Here is a 20,442-nt window from a genome sequence, read left to right on the forward strand (position 1 = left end):
TCTAAAATGTTCAATTTGATATCTTTTTGTAAGTCAGGGAAGTGGAATAATAAGCCTTCTTCTAGGTAATATTGCCAAGCTATCTTCTGCTTCCTCACTCAAGAGTAAATTTGCAGGTAAATGATTTTGGCCAACAGAATTAAATTACTCATCTGGTCCCGGAGCTACTAAAGGCCCGGGGAGAAGGAGGCAGGTCTTCAGATTCCAGGGGCTGTGTTTTCCCCACCACGTCATGTAGTTTCTTGTCAGTCGGCTTTGGGCTGCCACATTGCCCAGCTCACTTGCCTGTTCAGCAGATGTGGCTGCTGATACTTAACACTTCAAACCATTTTCATGGCCCCTGTAGCACCAGCTGTTCTCTTCACCTTGAGTTTTGTAAGAGCGAGAACATGACCACTCACCTTCCCTTCCAAACCCACTGTCACACTCCTGACACCTGTTTCCTGTTCAAAGACATGAAAAATGTCTGTACTCATGCAGTAAGTTCAGTCACAATCACCGTGGTTTCTAAAGTAAACATTTATTGAAAAGATTGTCAGAGTCATTTGATTAGGGAAAGAGGTTATTCACCATTGTATCCACTTCTGTAAGTTCAAAGAATGAAAAGAAAGCTTGACTAGTGCTGGGTCCCATTGACAAATGTGTTTTACTGTTGTTTCCTGTGAATGACACCACTTCTCCTGGGGAATCACTGATGCTGCGGCAACACCACCAGTTGAGCTCTCTACCTTCCTCCTTACTTGTGATGCTCTTTCCTGGAAGTTGTATGTGGCAAAGATTTGAGTACTTTTTAGTTCTGAGAATTTTCCCTGGGGCTTTCATTGCCCTCTATTCTCTGGGTCTGAAGCTGCTTGTATTTCCATCTACCTTTTTGTACTCTCCATAGCCACCTGGATTTCCTGGCTTCCGGTTACCCATTTCCTCCCTACTTTGTTATCAACCATCTCCTCTCATTTTACTGCCCCTACCACTCACCTAAATTATTCCCTCTGACCTTCCCCCTTCCTCCTTACTCCACAAACTGCTTCGAAGATCCTTTCCCAATAGGTTCCTATTAAAGAACAAACTGCCTCCTTCTCTCACCAAATAAACTGCTTTCAATAAGGTTCTCCCAACCCCCTAAAGAAATAACACCTCATAATCTATCTCATTCTAAAACATTGTTTTTCATAACCTCCAACAATTGGCTCTCTTTTTCTCCTTGAAGAAATAAACTCAGTGACCCTTCTTATTTGGGCACTGAGCAACCTCATTGAAACTATAAAATACACACAAACACACACACACACACACATATGTACACACACAACCTCCCAAACGAAGATAACCTAATACAACCTTTTGCTTTCCCTTTCTCAGAGAAAGAAAACTTTCACGCAGTATGTAAGTAAGTACCCACTTGTGTCTTTTCGAAGACTTTTTTCCCCAGGTGAAACAAGCCAAGGAGAAATACAGTAAAGCATTCCAAGGCCAAACACATTCTACTGTTTATTACACATATTACATTCTTAAATAAAAATGCGTCACATAACATTTTTTGCATAGATATCTTACAATATACCAATTTAAAAAAGAATTATGAAACAGACCAGTAACAAAAATAAATTTTTTCTTCATTAATAATTTTGTAACATTAACATACCACCATCATATAATACAAATAATAGTTTTAAATCTTAAGACTTTTGTACAGCAAAAAAACTTGACAAAGTAATATATTTATATATATATATAAAAAGCTTAAAAAAAATAAAATGTCAAAAAAAGGCATAACCGAGGGCTATAAGACTGGGTACTTCTGTGATATATTATAAATACCAGAGAAGGCCTGAGAGAATGTGACGGGGGGAGGTGGGGAAGGGGAGGGGGCTGGGAGTAGGTCTTTCCAAACACACTTGTTAGACACATCTGGCAAAAAGAAAATGTATAGTGCAAAAATAAATTTATTCAAGCAACTGTTAAGAGGATAATAGAGATTTGAAAGAAAAGTTTCGGTGGCTGGGAAGTTGTGTGGGTGGGAGTAGGAAGTGGGAGAAGAAGCTTGAAGAGGGGGAGGTTGTGGAAAGGAAGGGGAGGCTTCAAAAACATTAGACATTTATTTTTGCCTCTGTGTTAGCAAGGAGATCTTGGCCATAACAGGTGTATTTTTCCTCCCTGGAATGAAGCAGAAGTGAAAGACAAGGAAATTAAACTAAGTCTGGGTTTAGATAGGAATGCATGCTGGGAAGAAAAAAGAAAAAGGTTGAGAACCAGCCAATAAGCCCCAAAGCCTTCAGGACCTAGGTTTGCAGAAATCATTCTGCCTCCAGTCCAAAGGCCTAGGTTTAAAATGTCCCCTCTGCCCACCCCAAACCCCTCCCCACTATGTGGAACTCCCAGTGTGGTTTCGATATACTGGCAATTATAAGCATCCATCCCCCCCAAAAGATATTAGGCACTGGTGGCTACTCCTCCGAAACGTCAGTAGCCTGTTTTCCTTCCGTGAAGGTACGACAGGTACATATGCACATGTCTAGGTGCGAGCATATATACCACCCTCATTATGCTGACGTGGGGTCCATCTTATGGCAGTAGACAGAAGCTGGACTCACAGCAAGTTACGATTCCAAAGCTCACAGTTGAAAAAAAAATTGTATAAACAGTCCCCAACAAAGAACGTATCAACCTTCCCTCATGACCACTGAGAGGGAGCCCTGTTTAAGAATATCATGTTTGGGATATTTGTGAAGTGATGGCCCAGGATTTCTCTCTCTGTTTTTGACACCTGTTTCCCGAGGACTTTTATGTTAAATGCAAAACACCTGAAGAATACAGTACTATATTGGAAGGATGCACATAAGAAAGTTAATTGCAGCTTTATTTTTCCCTTTTCTGGGATCTCTTAGGAACCAACAGAGGAGATTTAAGAGTGTTAAAAGCAAGAAAAAACCCTGAAGCCTCAGGCAGTTCGTCATGGGATGTCACGTTATTTACAAGAAGTTTTTGCTTTCTTTCACACATTTCTGTTGTTCCATCTCAAGTATTCCCAAAGATCCTCATTGAGGAAATTAGGCCATCAAAGAGACACTGATGTATACTCAGGATAGGCCCTCTAGTTTTCAAACTGAGATATCACCATGTTTACCGAAATTTAATCCAGACACCCAGAATTTGAGTTCTCTCCTACCCCCCAACTCTTGCGTGTGGCAGGTGGCCACTTCTTGAAAATGCAAAGGAAAGCTTCCAGGAGTAAATTTCAATCAGGTTCTACTTACTGCATGTTCATTTTGACAATGTTCTGGATGCAAAATTGCAGCCAGAAATGCTGGCCCTCATAAGATTTCAAAAATATTACAATGAAGTAAAAAATGAACCTGATTTTTGTAGTTAAATGTGTTGCATCTTTATCTTACTTTGCCTACCTTCTTCCTGCTCCTAAAAGCAACTCATGCAAAAGAGAAGACAAAAGCACTTCCCATTATATTTAACATGTTATAAAGTGACTTCCATAAAGGAAATCATTTTGAACCATCAAAACTAGTAGTCACTGGGGTTTGTTCTTGCAACTTGAGTTTCTTTCTTTTGTCTTTGCCATAAAATGCAGGAATGAAGGCAAGAGGCAGTGTTCCGAAGGCATTGGAAGAGCCATCCGAAAGCCCATTTCTTTCCTCTTTGATGCAAATAGACATGGATAATCTGGAAAGCTTATCCCAAACAAAAGTCCTTATAAAATCTTCTCTGAAGCCAGAGAAGATTTTTTTAAAACTAGCATTCGGTTCTGCTAATCAGGCATGAGGTTGGCTGTCCTTTTACCCTGTTATCATCGGCAATCAAAGATGTACAAAGGGCACAAGAGGTGCAGGTGGAGAGGAGATGGCGTCGACAGAAGAGGGTATTTGAAGGGCTTCGCAAGGGAAAGCACACAGAGAGGAGGAAATGGTCAGCATGAAGTTCATTTTGGGGTCTCCAATATTTTTACAAAAATGCAGCTTTGTCATGGAATCCGAACATCTCTTTTTCTGGACATAATACTCATCACCACCAGGCATTGAGCTAAGCCATTAACCACGAGAGGGGCAGGAGGCCAGTAGCTAGGAGCAGCATTATAATTTCAGGTTTCCATGTCTATGACTTACAGTCACGTAGAAGGAGAAAGAACTTTAATTTGAAATTAAAAAAAAAATTGTCAGTGGCTTAGAAACTCTTTTTCTACATGTCCAACTCTGAACCCTGGATAAAAGCATGCTTGTTAGGACACCACCAGAAACACCAGGCTGGGATTTTCCTTTCAAATTTGGGATCCCCTGGAACATTAGGACACAACAACTGAAATGAGAAAGGGGTTTAATATGTTTCAAATGTCCATTAATGCACAGTTTTAAATAACCAGTCCTCTTGGGAGCAAAATGTCTTCAGGTTATTTCTTGGAAAACCTGGTAGCTCTAGAGGCTCTTAGCAACCATCTCTGCCATTTCAGAGGTGATGGACATTTTATTACAAATCCATTTCCAACATGATCAGGACTGGTGATCATTCACAGGTGTCAACTGGGCTAAAGAAGAACAGTTTCAAAGCCATCCACTTAGCACCCACCAAATTCTTAGGCCAATTCTCACAGTCAACAAATGACTCTGAAGCAAGCAAGCACCACCATTGAGTTTCAATGCACCCTGCTCCACGAAAGGTCAGGAGCAGATTACAAAGGACCTCACTGATACAAAAGAGAGAGAAATTACTGAACATTTCAGACACTGATGAGGACCAAAGGGCCTTTGTTCTGCCACATTCAAATGAGACCACAGATGACAATAGGGAGCAAACAAGCAATGATTACTCTTTTGCATTTTTTAAACTTTCTTTTTAATAGAGCCTTGCATTGGTCAGTTTGAAAATTAAATTAAGTATTATAAACCCTTAATAATAGCATTTCGAGAGGCAAGAGCAGCTCCAGCTGGGGAGAGAACATTTGCAAATCGTGGCGGCCACGGCTTAATACCATCCCTGGCGTGTGCGTGCATTAATGCTGGAGGCTGCTACATAAAGGAAAAGAAAGGAACCAACAGAATTCAGGGTGTCTAAAGTTTCATCTAGTGCACTGACTGGAGGCGCTACAGTTTAATACAGCTGAGGTTCAAGGTCCCTCACACATCCTTCATCCAGGAAGGATGCACCACACATTCAAATATAATCCCATGGTACGCCCTGATGGACTGGCCACAAAATGCACTCAAAATGCAGTAGAGAACTACGAGATTGTCAGCAAGCAGTGCTCCAGAAATTGTTTTTAAGTCATGTCTAGTTTTAAATCTTTGGAATAAAACTGATTTTTTTTTAATACCTCCAACTAACATACATTTAATTGCCTCCGGCAAATGGACAGATTGTGTGTGTGTGTGTGTGTGTGTGTGTGTGTGTCTGTGTGTGTGTGTGAAGGGTGTTTATTTATTTTCTTTTTTTTTGTTTTGTATTTTTTGTTTTTTTGTTTTTGTTTTTGTTTTTTTGGTCTAAATAGAAAAAAGGAAAAGGAGAAAGAAAATAGGGCCAGACCTCGAAATGCCTCAAGTGTCCAATTGGCAGCTACAGCATTTGTGAGGAGGTTCCTTTGCCCTCAGACGAGTAGTTTCAACATTTCAGTGAAAACAAAGTTGCAGAAAGCTGAAAACCCATATCTTGAAGGTTGCTGTCTATATGTGTTTGTGTTTCTTATATTATTATTTCCTTTTGACTTCAGTTTTGCATCCCAAATATGTATGGGGTGGCATTTTAACAGTCAATGAGTCAACAGTCAAAGGAGGACAGGAGGGGAGCCAGCTGGTAGGAGGGAGCAGCAACCATGTGTGGACCAAGCGCCATTTTTGTTTTATAGACGTGTCTTGAAGGGATGGTCCCAGAATATACAAAATATACAATCTGTCCTAATAACCACCCCGCTTGCTTGCATAGGCCATTTGATGGTCCTAAAGGCAGTCTTTGGAGTTGAGGCCAGTGCCAGCTAGCTACGAATGCGGGTAGATAGAGACCAGTATTGGATGTGTGTGTGTGGTATGACAAGTAAGAACTATAGACTCCTTTGGAGTCAGCTTCCAGAGTAAATGTGAGGCCTCTGTTAGTCCTGGGGGTTCTAGGTCACAAGCCATGGTGGGCCTAGCCAAAAAAAAGGAAAGAAACAAACAAACGTGTCTCTCTCTCTCCTTTTAGACAGCCCATGAGAGAAATACCTCAATTTTTTCCTTAAGTGTCAACCCTTCACTCCCACAATGGCATTTTAAACTGTGTATTGTAACATGTGGGGGATAGGAGCTCAGTGGGCATGAGACAGGAAGACAGGATGATGTTTTGTGAAGCCACTAGACTTGGGAGGCATCCTCAGTTTTCCCCACTCCTGGAAAGAGTGATATTTTTGGCTTTTTGTCAGGTCATAAACCAGAGTTAAATGAAATACGCAGCTGCCCTCTGAGACTAGCAACATCTGTGCTGTAACTGGTTATGGGGTAGCAATGACACACAGCACAACGGCTGATCACTATGAGCTGAGGTCATCATGCCTCAGGGAGGATGAGAGAACTGTGATGTCCCATCTGATTGGCTGCTTCGAGAGCTGGACATCCAGGTGCCGAGAGAGTCCTGGAGAGCTTTAGTCCATGGAGAAAAGATAAAACATTTAAGCTTCCAAATAAGCTTTTCAAGTTTTCATTAGCAAAAACGGAGAGATTAAAAAGAAAAAATCTAGCACTGGCAATAAGGTGAGGCTCAAGGGATATACTGTGATTTATCATCAAGGACTTTATTCTCTTGGCCACTTTGCAGTCATGCTAGAAGTTTCCAGAATCCCTAGTGCATATGGTGTGCAAGAGTCAAAAAGTGAGAAAAGAAAACTCCTCCCTTGAGAGTGAAGTCTACAGAAATGCAGGCCAGAAAGGTGTAAGGTGTTATTCCACAGTCTGCCGCCGCTAAGGCCGCTGGGATCGACGCGAAAGATCTCAAGAGTACTAAGAAGAACCAAAACCAATCAACAGTTCTGTGAGGAAGTCTGACGCACGGAATAGCAGGACTTTTCACACACAAAGGACAAATAAACCAAGAGTTAATTTTGGCTACCAAACTGCAATTTGGTTTTCTAGGTCATTTTCCCCCAACTATTTAAAAAGAAACATTAGTGCTACACATATGCAACTTTAAGATGCTGGATTCTCCTATCAAGTTGCACTGAGAAGCAAGTTAAATAAGCCCCTCGGACTGCTGTCCACCTGCAGAGACATCACATCCATTTTCTTTGATTTCCATTGGCAACAGCGGGAAATAATTCCAATAGTGCTGAAGTAAGCAGCCAGTCTGCCTTGCTGAGTTCACCTGGTTTCCTTCTTATCTTCTTCCATCTGGCTAGGGCAAGGCATAAAGAATAGACGTATATATTTTAAATATAGTTGAGTGCATGACAGTGTATATGTGTGTTGGTCTGTGTGTGTGTATGTGTGTGTGTGTCTGTGTGTGTACAGAGGTTTATAAGTGAGAACTTTCTTCTGCGAGGCAATGAGTCCCCGCCTGAAGTCCAGCCCCCTGCCTCACGGCATTTCCTTTAGACACTGGCCGATGCCACAGCAACTCTGGCCTTTCGATTTTTTAGATATGTCTCTTCATATGGAGGGCCAGATGGTCAGACCTGGAAAAACACCTAGGAGATATAAACAACAAGGGTATTAGAGAGCTCCCAGCAAACAGCTTGACTTGCATTACTCCTTAGGAAATAATTTCCCTTACTTCACACAGAGACAGTACACAGGTATTGAGAAATAGGGCTATGTGTCAGGAAGGTAAGTTTAAGAGGCAGAATGCTCGGGTTTAAATTCCATCTCTTCCAATAACTGTGTGACTCTGAGCACATTAACCTCTCCGTACTTTAATTCCTCCTCAGTAGAGTGGGAATAATTAGAGTGTTTCCCTCATAGGTGGGTTGTGAGGATGAAATGAGACGATCTATGTAAGGTACTCAGAATACTGCCTGGCACACTGTAGGGTCTCAGTGCATGTTAACTGTTATGATCATAATTGTGATAATTGAAGAAGAATAGGAACGTGCTTTTGAAACCCGTGTCATGCCCGCATACTGTAAATACAATAAAGAATAATTAGTCTCTATCATCAAAGGGTGGAACTCTGAACTTTCAGCACCCAGATTTCAATCCTAAGCTTTACAATGAAAGCCTAGAAATACCGCTTGTGATACTTACAGGCTTATAAGACACTCCATATTCAACTCAAAAAAAAAAAAAAGAAATGAAGAGTGCTTAGAGTTACCATGTTAGGATATGTGGGCATTGCGCTAGGGATCTTCCCAATATCATGCCATCCTCAGCAACCCTCCATGGTAGGTATTCTCACCCTTTGTGTGTGGGTGTGTTGGGGGCAGCGAGGAGGGTGGTGAAGGAAACGGAGGCTAAGGTGTTTCTTGGAGCCTAAGGCCCATAATTTAGTGCCTTCCTCACATCAGAGTGGATCCAGTGGTCATCTTCTTTCCTCTTTCCTCTAACACCAGCTATCTGATATTCTCCTAGGCAGCAACGCTTCTGCATTCTCATTTGTGTGAGGCTGAAGTTGTGGCCACAGTACTCCGCTAAGCAACAGTCAGGTGACCTGAAAAGGCCAATGAGAGCCAGCCCTGGGACATCTACTGAAATATTATTGGAAGAGAGCAGCTCTCTTTCCACTGTGATCCTGGAGCAACTGGTGTCTATATTGCCATTGTGGGAAAGAGTTGGCTTGAGAATGAAGTCCACAGAGAAAAAGGGGATCTGGGGAATAGAACGAGTTCTGATGATCATAGCAGAGAAGCTGGATCCAGCCAAGCCTAAAGACAAATCTAATTCTGATCCTCTTAGTTACCTGAGCTCATAAATACCCTTGGAACCTAACTGCAGTCTAAGTCAGGTTTCAGTATCTGTAACTAATAGTGTGGGTGTTTCCAAATCCCCGCAGGCTTCAATCTCAGGTTCTGAATGAAATCCCAGTGAAGTCAGCCTACATGACAGTAGTCATTCTTAGCTCTGAGTGTATGCTTTCCCTCCAGACCATTCGCCTGAAACTAGCTGCTTTCTTACCTGTGAGAAAGGTTCCAGGCTCCGTGAAGCCTGAGACACCCCTACAGCCCCAAGGCCCCTGTCAGAATGTTAGCAAGCTGCGCTGTTCAGGTTAGCAGGGTTTCCTGTTTAGTGCAGGATTTCCCTATGTTTGTTCATTCTTAAAACAAAAAATATCCACCCTTTCCCTTGACCTCAACATTCTCCATACCTCCTGTTTGTGTCCATTCCTTAAATAGGTACATGTGTAGGATAAAACTCCAAAGAAATGAAGTGAAATGGGACAAAGGTAAAATGAAAACCACATAAAAATGAAAAAAGTACAACAGAAAACAATCTAATCCAGTAACATGCTGCATAGTAACAATTCCAATTATACCCACTTACTTACTTCCCACCCCGACTTTGTATGAGGAAGATATTTAGATAATCCCTTAGAGATGCCTCTGAAGGGGGTTTGGTTTGCTATAAAACAGTGTCACTACATTTTCTTTAAAACTAGTACTCCATGTCACTGGTACATAGAAAAAGCAATATAGTCTGCAGGGAATTCAGTATCTAAATGGTATAACTCTGTTTTATCCTGAGGGTACAACTCAGTATTGCCCACTGCCTGTTCTCTTTCCCTCCCTCCCTCTCTTCCTCCCTGCCTTCCTTCTTCTTTTTCCTTCTTTCCCTTCTTCTTTTATCGCAATAACCTGGAGAAAGAAGATCCAAGTTCGGACATTCTGTTTGTAGGTATTTCTTTTTTCAATGAAACATCTTTATTAAGATCCCTATAAAGAAGGTACCATTCTAATTCCCACTACCAGATGAAATATTCATCAGAAAGAGGTCAAAGCAGGATTTTAACACAGGTAGTCTGACGTCGGAGCCTACACTCTTACTCATATCTGCTTAGCCACATTGAGAAGAAGGGAGAGCTGGGCTGTCAATTTAAGGATCTTCTGGTAGGCAGAATAACGCTCCCTCCAAAATGTCTACACTTCATGCCCAGACACTGGGACTATATTTGGTTACATAATAAAGAATTAAAGTTGTGGATGGAATTAGTTTATGAATCAGCTGACATTAAATAGGAAGATTATTCTGGATTATCCTGGGTGGGCTCAATGTCATCACAAGGGTTCTTAAAAGTGGGTGAGGAAACTGAAAGAAAGGACCAGAGAGATATCAGCATGAGAAAATTCAATAGCTTTAATGATGGAGGAATGGCGTCACGAGCCAAGGAATGTGGGCAGCTTCTAGAAGCTGAAAAAGGCAAGGAAATGGTATTCCCCTAGAGCTTCAGAAAAAAATGCAGCTCTGCCAAAACCTTGAGTTTAGTCCAGTGGAACCTATGTTGGCCTTCTAGCCTACAGAATTGTAAGATGATAAACTTGAAAAGTAAATAAACATGATACTAAATTTGTGGCAAGTGGTCAAGGTGCCAACTAGAAAATTAATCCTGAGGTTAAGCTGGTCAGGCCTGAGTAGGAAGTACCTGAGAGAAAGCAACAACGTGGGACCCAGAAGCCTGCCTGTCCAACAGGAACGCAGGGGTTTGAGACGGTAAGGAGTGAAGAGAGGGCCTGGCAGTGGGAAACCCCTTTCCTTTCCTTTCTGTATCTTAAGAACTCACAGGAAATTAGTATTCTTGATACAGAACTTTATTTGAAAAAACCACTCAGTAATGTATGTGCTTGGCTTTGTTTCTGCCTTTACCAATTACTGGGTATTTAATGATATAAGTATAAGCATCTCCCTTTATCCATCAAATTCAGGGTAAAAACAGTGGGAAAATGTAAACCAAATCTTTAACATGGTATGAAATGTAACTGCACCCCTACTGAATCAAATGAGCATCATTATTTGTTCAAATTCCAAAAGGAAAAAAATACATGGTGCTTAGGATTAGACCAGGTCCCTCACTATTGAGGTTTTAATTTAAATTCGATACCCCAGCAAGGAACTTAGTCATGATTAATTTATACTTATTAATTTATACTTACTGAATTCCACATAGGAACAGTAAAAGGTAATAGATAAACTTGGCATCTAGAAATGCAGAATCAAATAATTTTAAGGGCAATATACCCCTAGAGGGTATTTATAATTATACAGCAGCAAGGTGACCTTAAATAAAAAGGTCCTTAATGATTGAAATTTATGCATAATGGAGATCTAGTCAACCCCACAGTCATTTCTCTTGCTCATGAAAAAGGCATACAAGGCCTGGTGTGGTGGCTCCTGCCTATAATCCCAGCACTTTGGGAGGCTGAGGTGGGTGGATCACCTGAGGTCAGGAGTTCATGACCAGCCAGACCAACATGGCAAAACCCCATCTCTACTAAAAATACGAAATTAGCTGGAATCCAGGAGGCGGAGGTTGCAGTGAGCTGAGATTGTGCCACTGCACTCCAGCCTCAGCGACAAAGGAAGACTCCATCTCAAAAGGAAGAAAGGAAGGGAGGGAGGAAGAAAGGAGGGGAAGGAGGGAGGAAGGAAGGAGGGGAAGGAGGGAGGAAGGGAAGGAAGGAAGTACACTAAAGTCACATGAGGATTAAGTGAACAGCAATCTCCTAGGCAACCAAGGGGCTACGATGTGGGCTGGTATTTCTTACCACTTATAAGTGGGCTGACATAAAGATCAAAATGCACCCTCTAAACTGCCCAAGATCTGGAATGTACTGCACTAGTAGCAGTCTCCCTGGATTATTACTGTGCTGATTCAGTCAGTAGAATGAAGGCCTGCATGTTACCACTGCTGGAAACTGAGCCCCGTTTACCACGATTAGCAGCCTCCCACTCTGTGGACTGCAAAACCACTTATCCCTCTAGCCACTGGTCACATGAGGGCTGCACTCTCCAGTCAGATGGTGAAGAAATGGCACTACTACTGTGCTCTCTTTCCAAACCCAAACCTGAAGCCAGAAGTCACAAAGCCCAGTGTCCATAAGGCCAGGCAGACAAAGTAAGTGCCGTGGGCCAATTATAAGAAACAGCACTCTTGGACTATCTGTTTCGACTTCTGATAAGTCATGGATACAAAGAAGTATAGCTCTTCTTGTAAGAAGAAACAACGGAAAGTGGGATAATACTTGGCAACCAATAGCTTGCCTTTGAGTTGTGGAGCCATAGGGAGTGGTGGGAACAGTGGAAAAATAGTCATCCCATGGCGATGGCAAATGGGTAATGATTGCTCTTCAGCTCCAGCCAATTACAGCCACATGGGAATGTGAGCCCACTGTGGCCAAATCTGATTTTTCCAGACAACACCAGAAATACAAACTTTTTTGTGTGACATTTAACGATTTTAAATGTTGGCCAAAAAAACACCAAACCAAAAACGTCATGAATTTTTTAAAAGTACCCTATAGGCAAAATAAAAGCATACGTTAGACTTGGTACATGCTTAAGGAAAGGAAGTCCAAACCCTGTTTAGCTTCTAAATAGGGCAGTGTGAGTGTTCAAATTTTAAGAGGCAAGGGGTGGTACACACATACATACTGTGGTATCAGTAGGATGCAGTGTCCTGCCAAGGGCTACAGATGCCCTCTGTTTCTCAAGGTAAATGTCTTCTAAGGAATGCCAACTCCCGTTCACTCCAGGCTTTCCTTTCATCTGCTTTGGGACCACTCCAATTCCCCATGCCGCCTCCTAGGCCTGACTATTCTTAGCACAATCACTGCAATTGAAACGCCAAGGTGCTGCCTGTCATGAGACACTAATGAGAATACAGCTCATTTCTGACGTTGTCAAAAATGCACTGTTGGCCTGTGTCACAGGACGTTGATCTACTCAATCTCCCCCCAAATACCATGTTGCAGAATTTGTACCATCTGCTCAGCAAATTTCTAGCTCCAGAAACCATAGCGTATTTTGGTGAAGGAAACAAAGCAAAAGACTAACCAAACCACCCATCTCTGACATCTCTTTCAGTGAAATAACCAATGGGTTTGGAATAGTTCTCCATGTAAATCATACAAAGGACTGGATTAAATCCAAATATATCAACTGCTGGAAAGTTGTAAATTTCTCAATAAGTCAGTTGATTTGAAGAGTGGAATACTAACTTTGGTAATTTCCCCATACGAACTCTTTGTCCACATCCAAGAATTATGGCAACTCATAATGCTCACAATCTCCAAGTAATAGCCTCCATACCCTTCAGAGCTGGGCAACTTGTATGTACATGCTACCATCACACTCTGACCGCTCACAAGGAATTCATCTTGGTCCCAGTTGATAGAACAGAACCCTCTCCTTCAAAAGACTGTGGGCCATCTGCAGCGCTTCTTTATTAGCTAGAGTGAGAGAGGCACAAAGCAGGAAAACTTGAGATGGAAATAGAAGGAAGATGGAGAATAAGGAGAAACTCTCCTGGAGCACACTGTAGAAGACAGTTGCTGCTTCATGTAAATACAGGAGGACTTCTAGGTAATGGATGGAAATTAAACAATGACTTGTATTCTTGGGTAGCAGAACAGAGTTCCAAGGGAATGGGAGACAATAACTGCATGAAGTACACTTCCTTATCCCTGGCGTGGGAGGTTATCTCTGGGCTCCAGGAGGCATGGGGTCTTTATTTAGTATTTAGAGAATGAAGATAAGAGGAAAATAGCTTCTCCAGGAAGAAGAGAGAGAAAAAAAGAAAGAAAAACATAACTGCTCCTTTATAAGGAGTCTGGACACTCCTTCCCTATTCACCAAACACTACTACAGAGGAAGGCCTGGTGAGGGGGGAGGAGTGGGGTACAGGGACTGGGGGAGGCAGGATGCAAAAGCGATCACATTTCCTCCCAAGAAAAGCCAGGCCGCTGCTGCAAGCTGGGGAACCCGGAGGCTTTCAGGGGCTTTTATCGTATTAGAAGCATTTTTCTCATCATAACTGAGACCTTTAGTATTGCATTAAAAAGATGGTTAATTTTCTTAAGCTTCCTTTTAAACACAGAAATAGGATTAGAAGGATAACACGCTCAGATGCAAGCCCGTTATTTGATTATGTCTAAACCTAATCCTGCCTTCACCTTGGCCTGCAGAGTCTCCAGTTTGGGGTTTATTGGTTGATAATGCCAGGGCTGTCAGATACTATTACTTGGGTAGTATCTGTTGCTACGTGCTCTTTCTTCTACTATCAAATGCGTAAGGCTTGAAATTGAATTACAGGAGAAGTTCTCAAAGCCTAGTCATTTTTTGCACCCTTTTACCTATTTTCAAGGAAGAAAGAAAGATCTGGGCCCCAAAGACTGGGAACTCTCTTCAGTACAATGCATTTCCAATAATGCTTCAGAGACAAGCCTTAGAGTTACAGGAACCCTAACCTTCCTTCCTTTAAGCAAGCTTTCTACTCCTTCTCATTACTAAAGATGAGGGAAAGTGGTATTGATGTTGATACAAAGATCAGACGTCTCTACAGGTGACCATTCTCTATCTCACCCATTTTCATATTATACTGAAGTCATCTGTCACATCTTGTTGATACCCAATGACTAACACCACTCCTGGCTCAACAGTGTTCAGTAAATGCTTGTGTAACTGAACCAAGAATTCATACTACCTCTTGATTTCATGCAAGAGGGCACCCCCTCTTCTCTCCATGGAGAAGTCAAAGGCATTCCCAGGTCCAAGTGCCTGTGAGTCAGAGCCGATCGTCCAAGCACACAGGTGCAGCTCATCCTCCAACCCACTTCCCCATTTCTCCTCCCCAGCCCATCAGCTTCTACTTCTCTTTACCTGTCGCAGTGGTTGCATTTGAAGGGCTTTGCACCTGTGTGTTTCCTGTAGTGCCTCGTGAGCTCATCGCTTCGTGCAAAACGCCACTCGCATCCCTCCCATGAGCACTTGTAAGGCTTCTCACCTGCAAAAAGAGATGGAAGGACCGTGGTCAGCAGCAGGAACAAAAGGGACTCACACCCGACCAGCCTATGCTGCCTGCTGGTCAGGCTTGGGAAAGGGCTGTTTAAATCATTCCTGAAAGACTAGATTTCCTAACATAGAACACCACTGTTGGTTTTTTTCCCAAGTCTCCTGGTGTTTTGTTTTTTGTTTTCTTTTTTGTTAACCTTCAAAAGTGGTCTCACCAGATCCTCAAATTTGGAGCTGTCATTTTAGTTCCCAGAGTCAGAGCATTTCCTTTGGTGAAGGATCAATTTTTATTTATTTTCTATTCCCTGGAGCACTTTCACCCCCACAGTCCAGGCAGAAAGGAAATGTGCTATTTTCATCTGAACCACAAATGCTTCTAATTCTATTTTTCTCCAGAACCTACAGTCATTTGCCATTTCAGGCTTTTTAGTCTTCTACCTCCCCTTCCCTCCTACCACAAGCTGAAGCCAGGTAGCTGACCGACAAAGCAAGCAGCTTAGGTCTCCCAGAGCCACTGTTCCTTCCAGTAAATTTGATGGATGGACAATGAGGAGAAAGGACTACAATTAGAGAGTAAAACAGAAATCACTTGACAATTCCTGGCATTTATGGAAAATACTATCACAAAAGTCTGAGTTACAATGCTCATAGCTTAACAATTGCAGAATGCTCATATTAGAGAACAATATACATTATTGTAAAATATTTTTAAAATCAATTTGGAGAGCAAGGTTTTAGCCACAGGGAAGCTGCTTATAAGCATGAAATTCAAACACTTGTGCTCAAGTGACCTTTACACACAGTAAATACAGATGGAAGGATATGTAAGAGCAAGTATGACTTTGCCTTAGACCTTTTTTTAACTCAACACGTCTGTCACCAAACATGACAAATATTTACCCTTCCAACTGTACGGTGGACTGGTTCTAATTAAAAAGAAAAATAGTCTTTGGAAACCTGTGAAATCATGAGCCCTGTGACTGAGAGGCAGGTTAGTACGTGGTTAAGAGCTTTAAAGCCAAACTTCCTGGGCTCAGCTTCTAGTTCTGTCCTTAATTGTCTGACCTTGGGCAAGTTAATAAACCTCTCTGTGCCTCTCTTTTCTTAGAAACAATAATAACAGGTACTTCAAAGGGTTTAGAGAAGATAAGTCAATACACATGCATATTATATATTCATTAGAACAATGCCTAGCATATGTAAGGGTCACATAAATAATCAGGATTAAAAACTACCAAACTCAAAAGTTCAGGATATCTAGGTGCCAAAGAACGATGGCTGTCCCATTATTTCCCCATTTTTAAAAGCTCAGTCTTTACTAGGCAGCCCTGAAGGAGACATTACCCAGGTACTATACTTGACCTACTTTCTTCTTTCCACCTTTCCCCTTCCTTTTAAACCTGACTACAAAGCACTCACAATTCTTTATTTGTATCACCTAGAATCAAACCAAACATGCTCGAAATTTTTATTTCATTAAATTGGTGCCCTAGTGAGCCACTGCTCTGTAAGACCCACAGAGAAGAGGAACGAGAAACACAGGCATTTCTTTTAAAGGGAACCAAGAGGACATGAAGGAGGGCTGGAGGCACAGGAGGAAACCCATTCAGTTTTGGAAACCAGGAAAAAAGAGGAAGAATCACTGAGCAGTGTTAAAAGTTCACCTTCTGGCTCCTTCAAGCCAAAAGTTTAGAAAAGAGGTGTTAGCTGAAGAGAAAGTAGCCAAGTGGAGGTGCCACATAAACTTTAGACTCAGCATACTTGGGATCTTTCTGTGTTCATTCCAGACTCTAGAACTCAGTATACCTGTCTGTTAAATGAGGGTGAGCTTATTTAACTCATGTTTATTGTGAGGTTTCCGTCAGTTGTGAGTAAAACAGGTTTGTTCAGCCTTGCATGCAGTCAGTATTCAGTTCCTGTCTCAACTCCCTTTCCTCCGCCTGTGTTCACAGAGGTTACTAGGAAGACAGACCTAACTAGCTGTCAATAAAAACCTTCAGAGCTCGTGGCTCCAGAAACCCACATTCACATTCTGGGTATCTGAAATATTAGAAACAGAGAGTCTTTTTAAATTTTAAGTATTTTTTCAGTATACTGATGGAGAACAAATCCAAAATATGGAGTATTCTTTAGGACTGCTCTGAATGAGAAGGACACAGAAGGGGAAGTAAGAGATGCCAGTACCCTGTAGGAGAGACGTGCCAGCATCATTTATTTAATGCCGCTGATCACCCACTAGGCTCTGTTATCTCCAGGGGCACTCTGGCACAAATCAAACAAGGAGAATGAGGCACCTAAGAAATTCAAAATGCCCTCCACCCATGAAGGCCTTCAAATTAAAGTAAAACCGGAGGTTCCTGGAACCTTGGGGACCAAACACACCCCAAATGCAATGAGGCACCTAGGAAATACCACCAAACTCTACAGCAGAAAGCAGAGACATCTAGTCCCCAGAATCAATCCCTTAATCGAACTGACTTGTCCATCACAGGCAACCACATTCTGAAGGACACAGGAAGGGCAGAGGAAATGCAGAAGACTGAAGTGAATGGGCATTTTTTTCCCCATTTCAAACTGTTTACTGTTCCTCTTGCTTAATTCTTTTAACCAGTTGTGACAAATAATATCAAGAATGTAGTTATTCTCTAGGAAATGATTAGACTCTTAGTTACTTCCCGGTACCAACCAACTATCCAACCCAGGAGCTATTTCAGCATCCTCGTGGCTATGTCCACTATTGAGAAACTGCAGATAGCTTGACTTAGCTCTGAATCTTAACACCTGCCACTGTTTCCTGCTTGCGGCAATCACTGTTCAGAATAATACTGAGGACTGGCTCTTTGTGCCCTGATATTTTAGCCAGGTTACTATTATAGTGATTTATCAAGCTATTTTCCCATCATCTGGCTAGTTTACCGACAAGTTGCCATTCCTGCACATACTCACTAATAGAACATTTAAAATAATCAAGAAAGGTCAATGAAGGAGCAGTGCCTGAAGGCAGAGTTCCCAAATCAGAGCAGAAAAAAATATATACACAAAGGATTGGGAATATGACTTTATATTTAGGGCACACCAATTGTGGAGTTAGACTGGCCTTATTTCCAGGTTCTGTACCCACCTCTATAAGCCAATTTCTATGGAAAGGCAGGTCGGGGAGATTCTTCTGTCAGTATTTTCAAGCAACAGCCATGGCTTGATCTTGGCGGTGGACCTACCTGTAGCCACAATACATTTGTTTTCATCCTTAAAAGCCTACCTGAAGATTTCTGCTCATTTCATCAAAGGCTGAATTTCTTTCTTTATAAAAGAAAAGAAGAAAGGATTTCTTTATGAGAGGGAGGAAAACTGCAAGTCAGTGGTACTAGAGCAGGTTTCATGCAAAATCAGCTCTTCTCTTTTACTCTCTTTTCTTTCACCTTCCCTTGTCTCCTTTCTCCACTCCAGATACCTCTCCTAGGTATCAAACAGAAACTGTCATGGCCTTGCACAACACTATGCTGTATCATACTTGGAATGAGGTGCACTGTTCAGCTCACTGCACCACTAGAGTGAACAAAAATGCTCAAGAGTGGTCTGAGACAAGTAGATGGAAGAGATTCTTAAAAACCCAGGATTCCAGTCCAGGAGGGGCATGTGAATGAAGGCAAGGATACCACACAGAGGGTGGGTGAGGCAGCGAGGCCATGCCCCACAGCTGACAAAGCTGGAGGCAGAGGACACCCTCAGGACCTCCTAAATGTTAGGGTGAATACCAAGAACCACTTTCCCTGTCTGGCAACAAACCTAGGATACTTGTTTTCCTGGGGGAGTACATGCCACCTTAGAGATGACAGTAGCTCTGATCAGGTGAAAACAGATTTATAGCCAGATGAGGGCTGGTAGGGAGAGGTAAGGGTGCTTGGGAAACAGAACTGACATTTACAAGAACTCACATTCTCCCACAAAATTCATCTGAAATGAAATGTGGTCTAAACCAGTGTGGCATTATGTTAGTTTCTTACAGGGTCACTCTCCCTATATCATGATCATCAGAATTGACTGATCAAAAACACTCCCATGAATACTTTTTGAGCATGCATCTATGATGTATGTAGGCTTATTCATGAATCATACAGATGTACTAATGTCCTATTAGGATATTATAAAATATATATTCAATAGACCAATTAAAATGAATGAGAAGAAATTAAATATAAATAGAAGTCATACATACTTCTTCTTGCCTTCAAAAAGACTGCTGCACAACCCTACTTCTGAGGCCACTGCCCTGTAGGAGAAATAAAAATAGCTTTGCTCTCAGCTCCCCCATCTCACTGGTCTTGGGGCTTCCATTCAAGGCTCCTACAGTCTATTCTCCTTATAACAGTCAAAGCAATCCTTGAAAATGTAAATCAGAGCATGAGTGTCTCTCACAGGGGGCCTTAGTCTATATATTTCCATAAAAATGGTCTCTTTGACATCCACTGGATTTTACGCATTTAAAAACATTATTCTGCAAAGGGCTCCACAGGTTTTGCCAGATTGCCAAAAACATTCACCCAGAAAAGGTTAAGATGAAATTGAAGTTGAAATGTTCCAATGGCTTTCTATCATTCTCAGAAAAAAGAGTCAAAAGCAGGCAAGGCTCTACAGTATAGTCTACATGATCTGGCTCCTGGCTACCTTTCCAATATCATCTCCTATGCTCCCCCTCCCTGATGCACCCACATTGCTGTCGCCAGCAGACTCCCACCTCAAGGCCTTTGCACTGGCTCCTCCCTCTGCCTGGAACACGCTTGCTGCCTCACTTCATTCAGGTCTCTGCCATGTCTCCTCCTCTTAGAGAACTTCCCTCACTATCCCCTGTAAAACAGCATTCTGTCACTTTCTCCATAGCACTTAATTACTTTGAAATGAGACTGCATATTGTTTGTGTGTATTACCGTCTGTTTTCCCCACCAGAGTATAAGCTCCATGCAGACATCCCATTTTGTTCACTATGATACCAACAGCACTAAAGCAGTGCTTGGCTCAATCCTGTCAAATACATTAAATGAATTTAACAAAGCATCCTGATTTGCAACAAAAACCCGAGTTTCTAGAGGGGCAGAACAGCCTGTGTGATTTCCAGTTCCTTCCTTTCTAGGTATTAAACTGGTTTAAGAGTAGAAATGTTTGCTTGGTTGCTTAAACCTGACATCCTTCTTTGCTGGGAACTAAAATATGGTATCCCACAATAAATTAAGTTTTCCTTTCCTATCAAATATCACTTCTACTTCTTCCCTATCTTCTACAGCCTGCAAGAGGAGGATCCTGAAAACCTTCCTATAACCTATAACCTAATCTCACACACAGGAACCTAGCCTCCTGAGCCACATCTCCTCTGAGAAGCAAAGTGTGTCATTTTAAGAAACTCATTTGTAGAGTTTATCTATGAAGATGTATTTGAGAGAGCATAAGTGATATGTCAAATGTACGGTACTATAAAATTGCCTGTAGGAAGAGTGTAGCATAAAATCTGAACCTGTGGCAGAGTCTTGCACTCAAGGTTTAAAAGTCT

The 20,442-nt window shown here is 41.9% G+C and overlaps 1 protein-coding gene across 4 annotated transcripts in view; it reads right to left on the reverse strand.

The window, feature by feature from the left end:
• Nucleotides 1-1,462: 1,462 nt before the first annotated feature.
• Nucleotides 1,463-20,442, reverse strand: part of KLF7 (KLF transcription factor 7) — a 91,688-nt gene continuing 72,708 nt past the window's right edge. For 2 of the 4 annotated variants that reach the window (XM_035305467.3, XM_008999333.5), the window contains exons 4-5: nt 14,769-14,892; nt 1,463-7,651 (exon numbers count right to left, since the gene is read on the reverse strand). In XM_035305467.3, coding sequence (XP_035161358.1) covers nt 7,600-7,651; nt 14,769-14,892 — 176 coding nt within the window. In that variant the 3' untranslated portion in view covers nt 1,463-7,599. The remainder of the gene's footprint in view (nt 7,652-14,768; nt 14,893-20,442) is intronic. The other 2 variants (XM_035305463.3, XM_078329139.1) reach the window with 2 other exon arrangements.

This window comes from Callithrix jacchus, chromosome 6 (assembly GCF_049354715.1).
Source record: "Callithrix jacchus isolate 240 chromosome 6, calJac240_pri, whole genome shotgun sequence".
Taxonomy (NCBI): domain Eukaryota; kingdom Metazoa; phylum Chordata; class Mammalia; order Primates; family Cebidae; genus Callithrix; species Callithrix jacchus.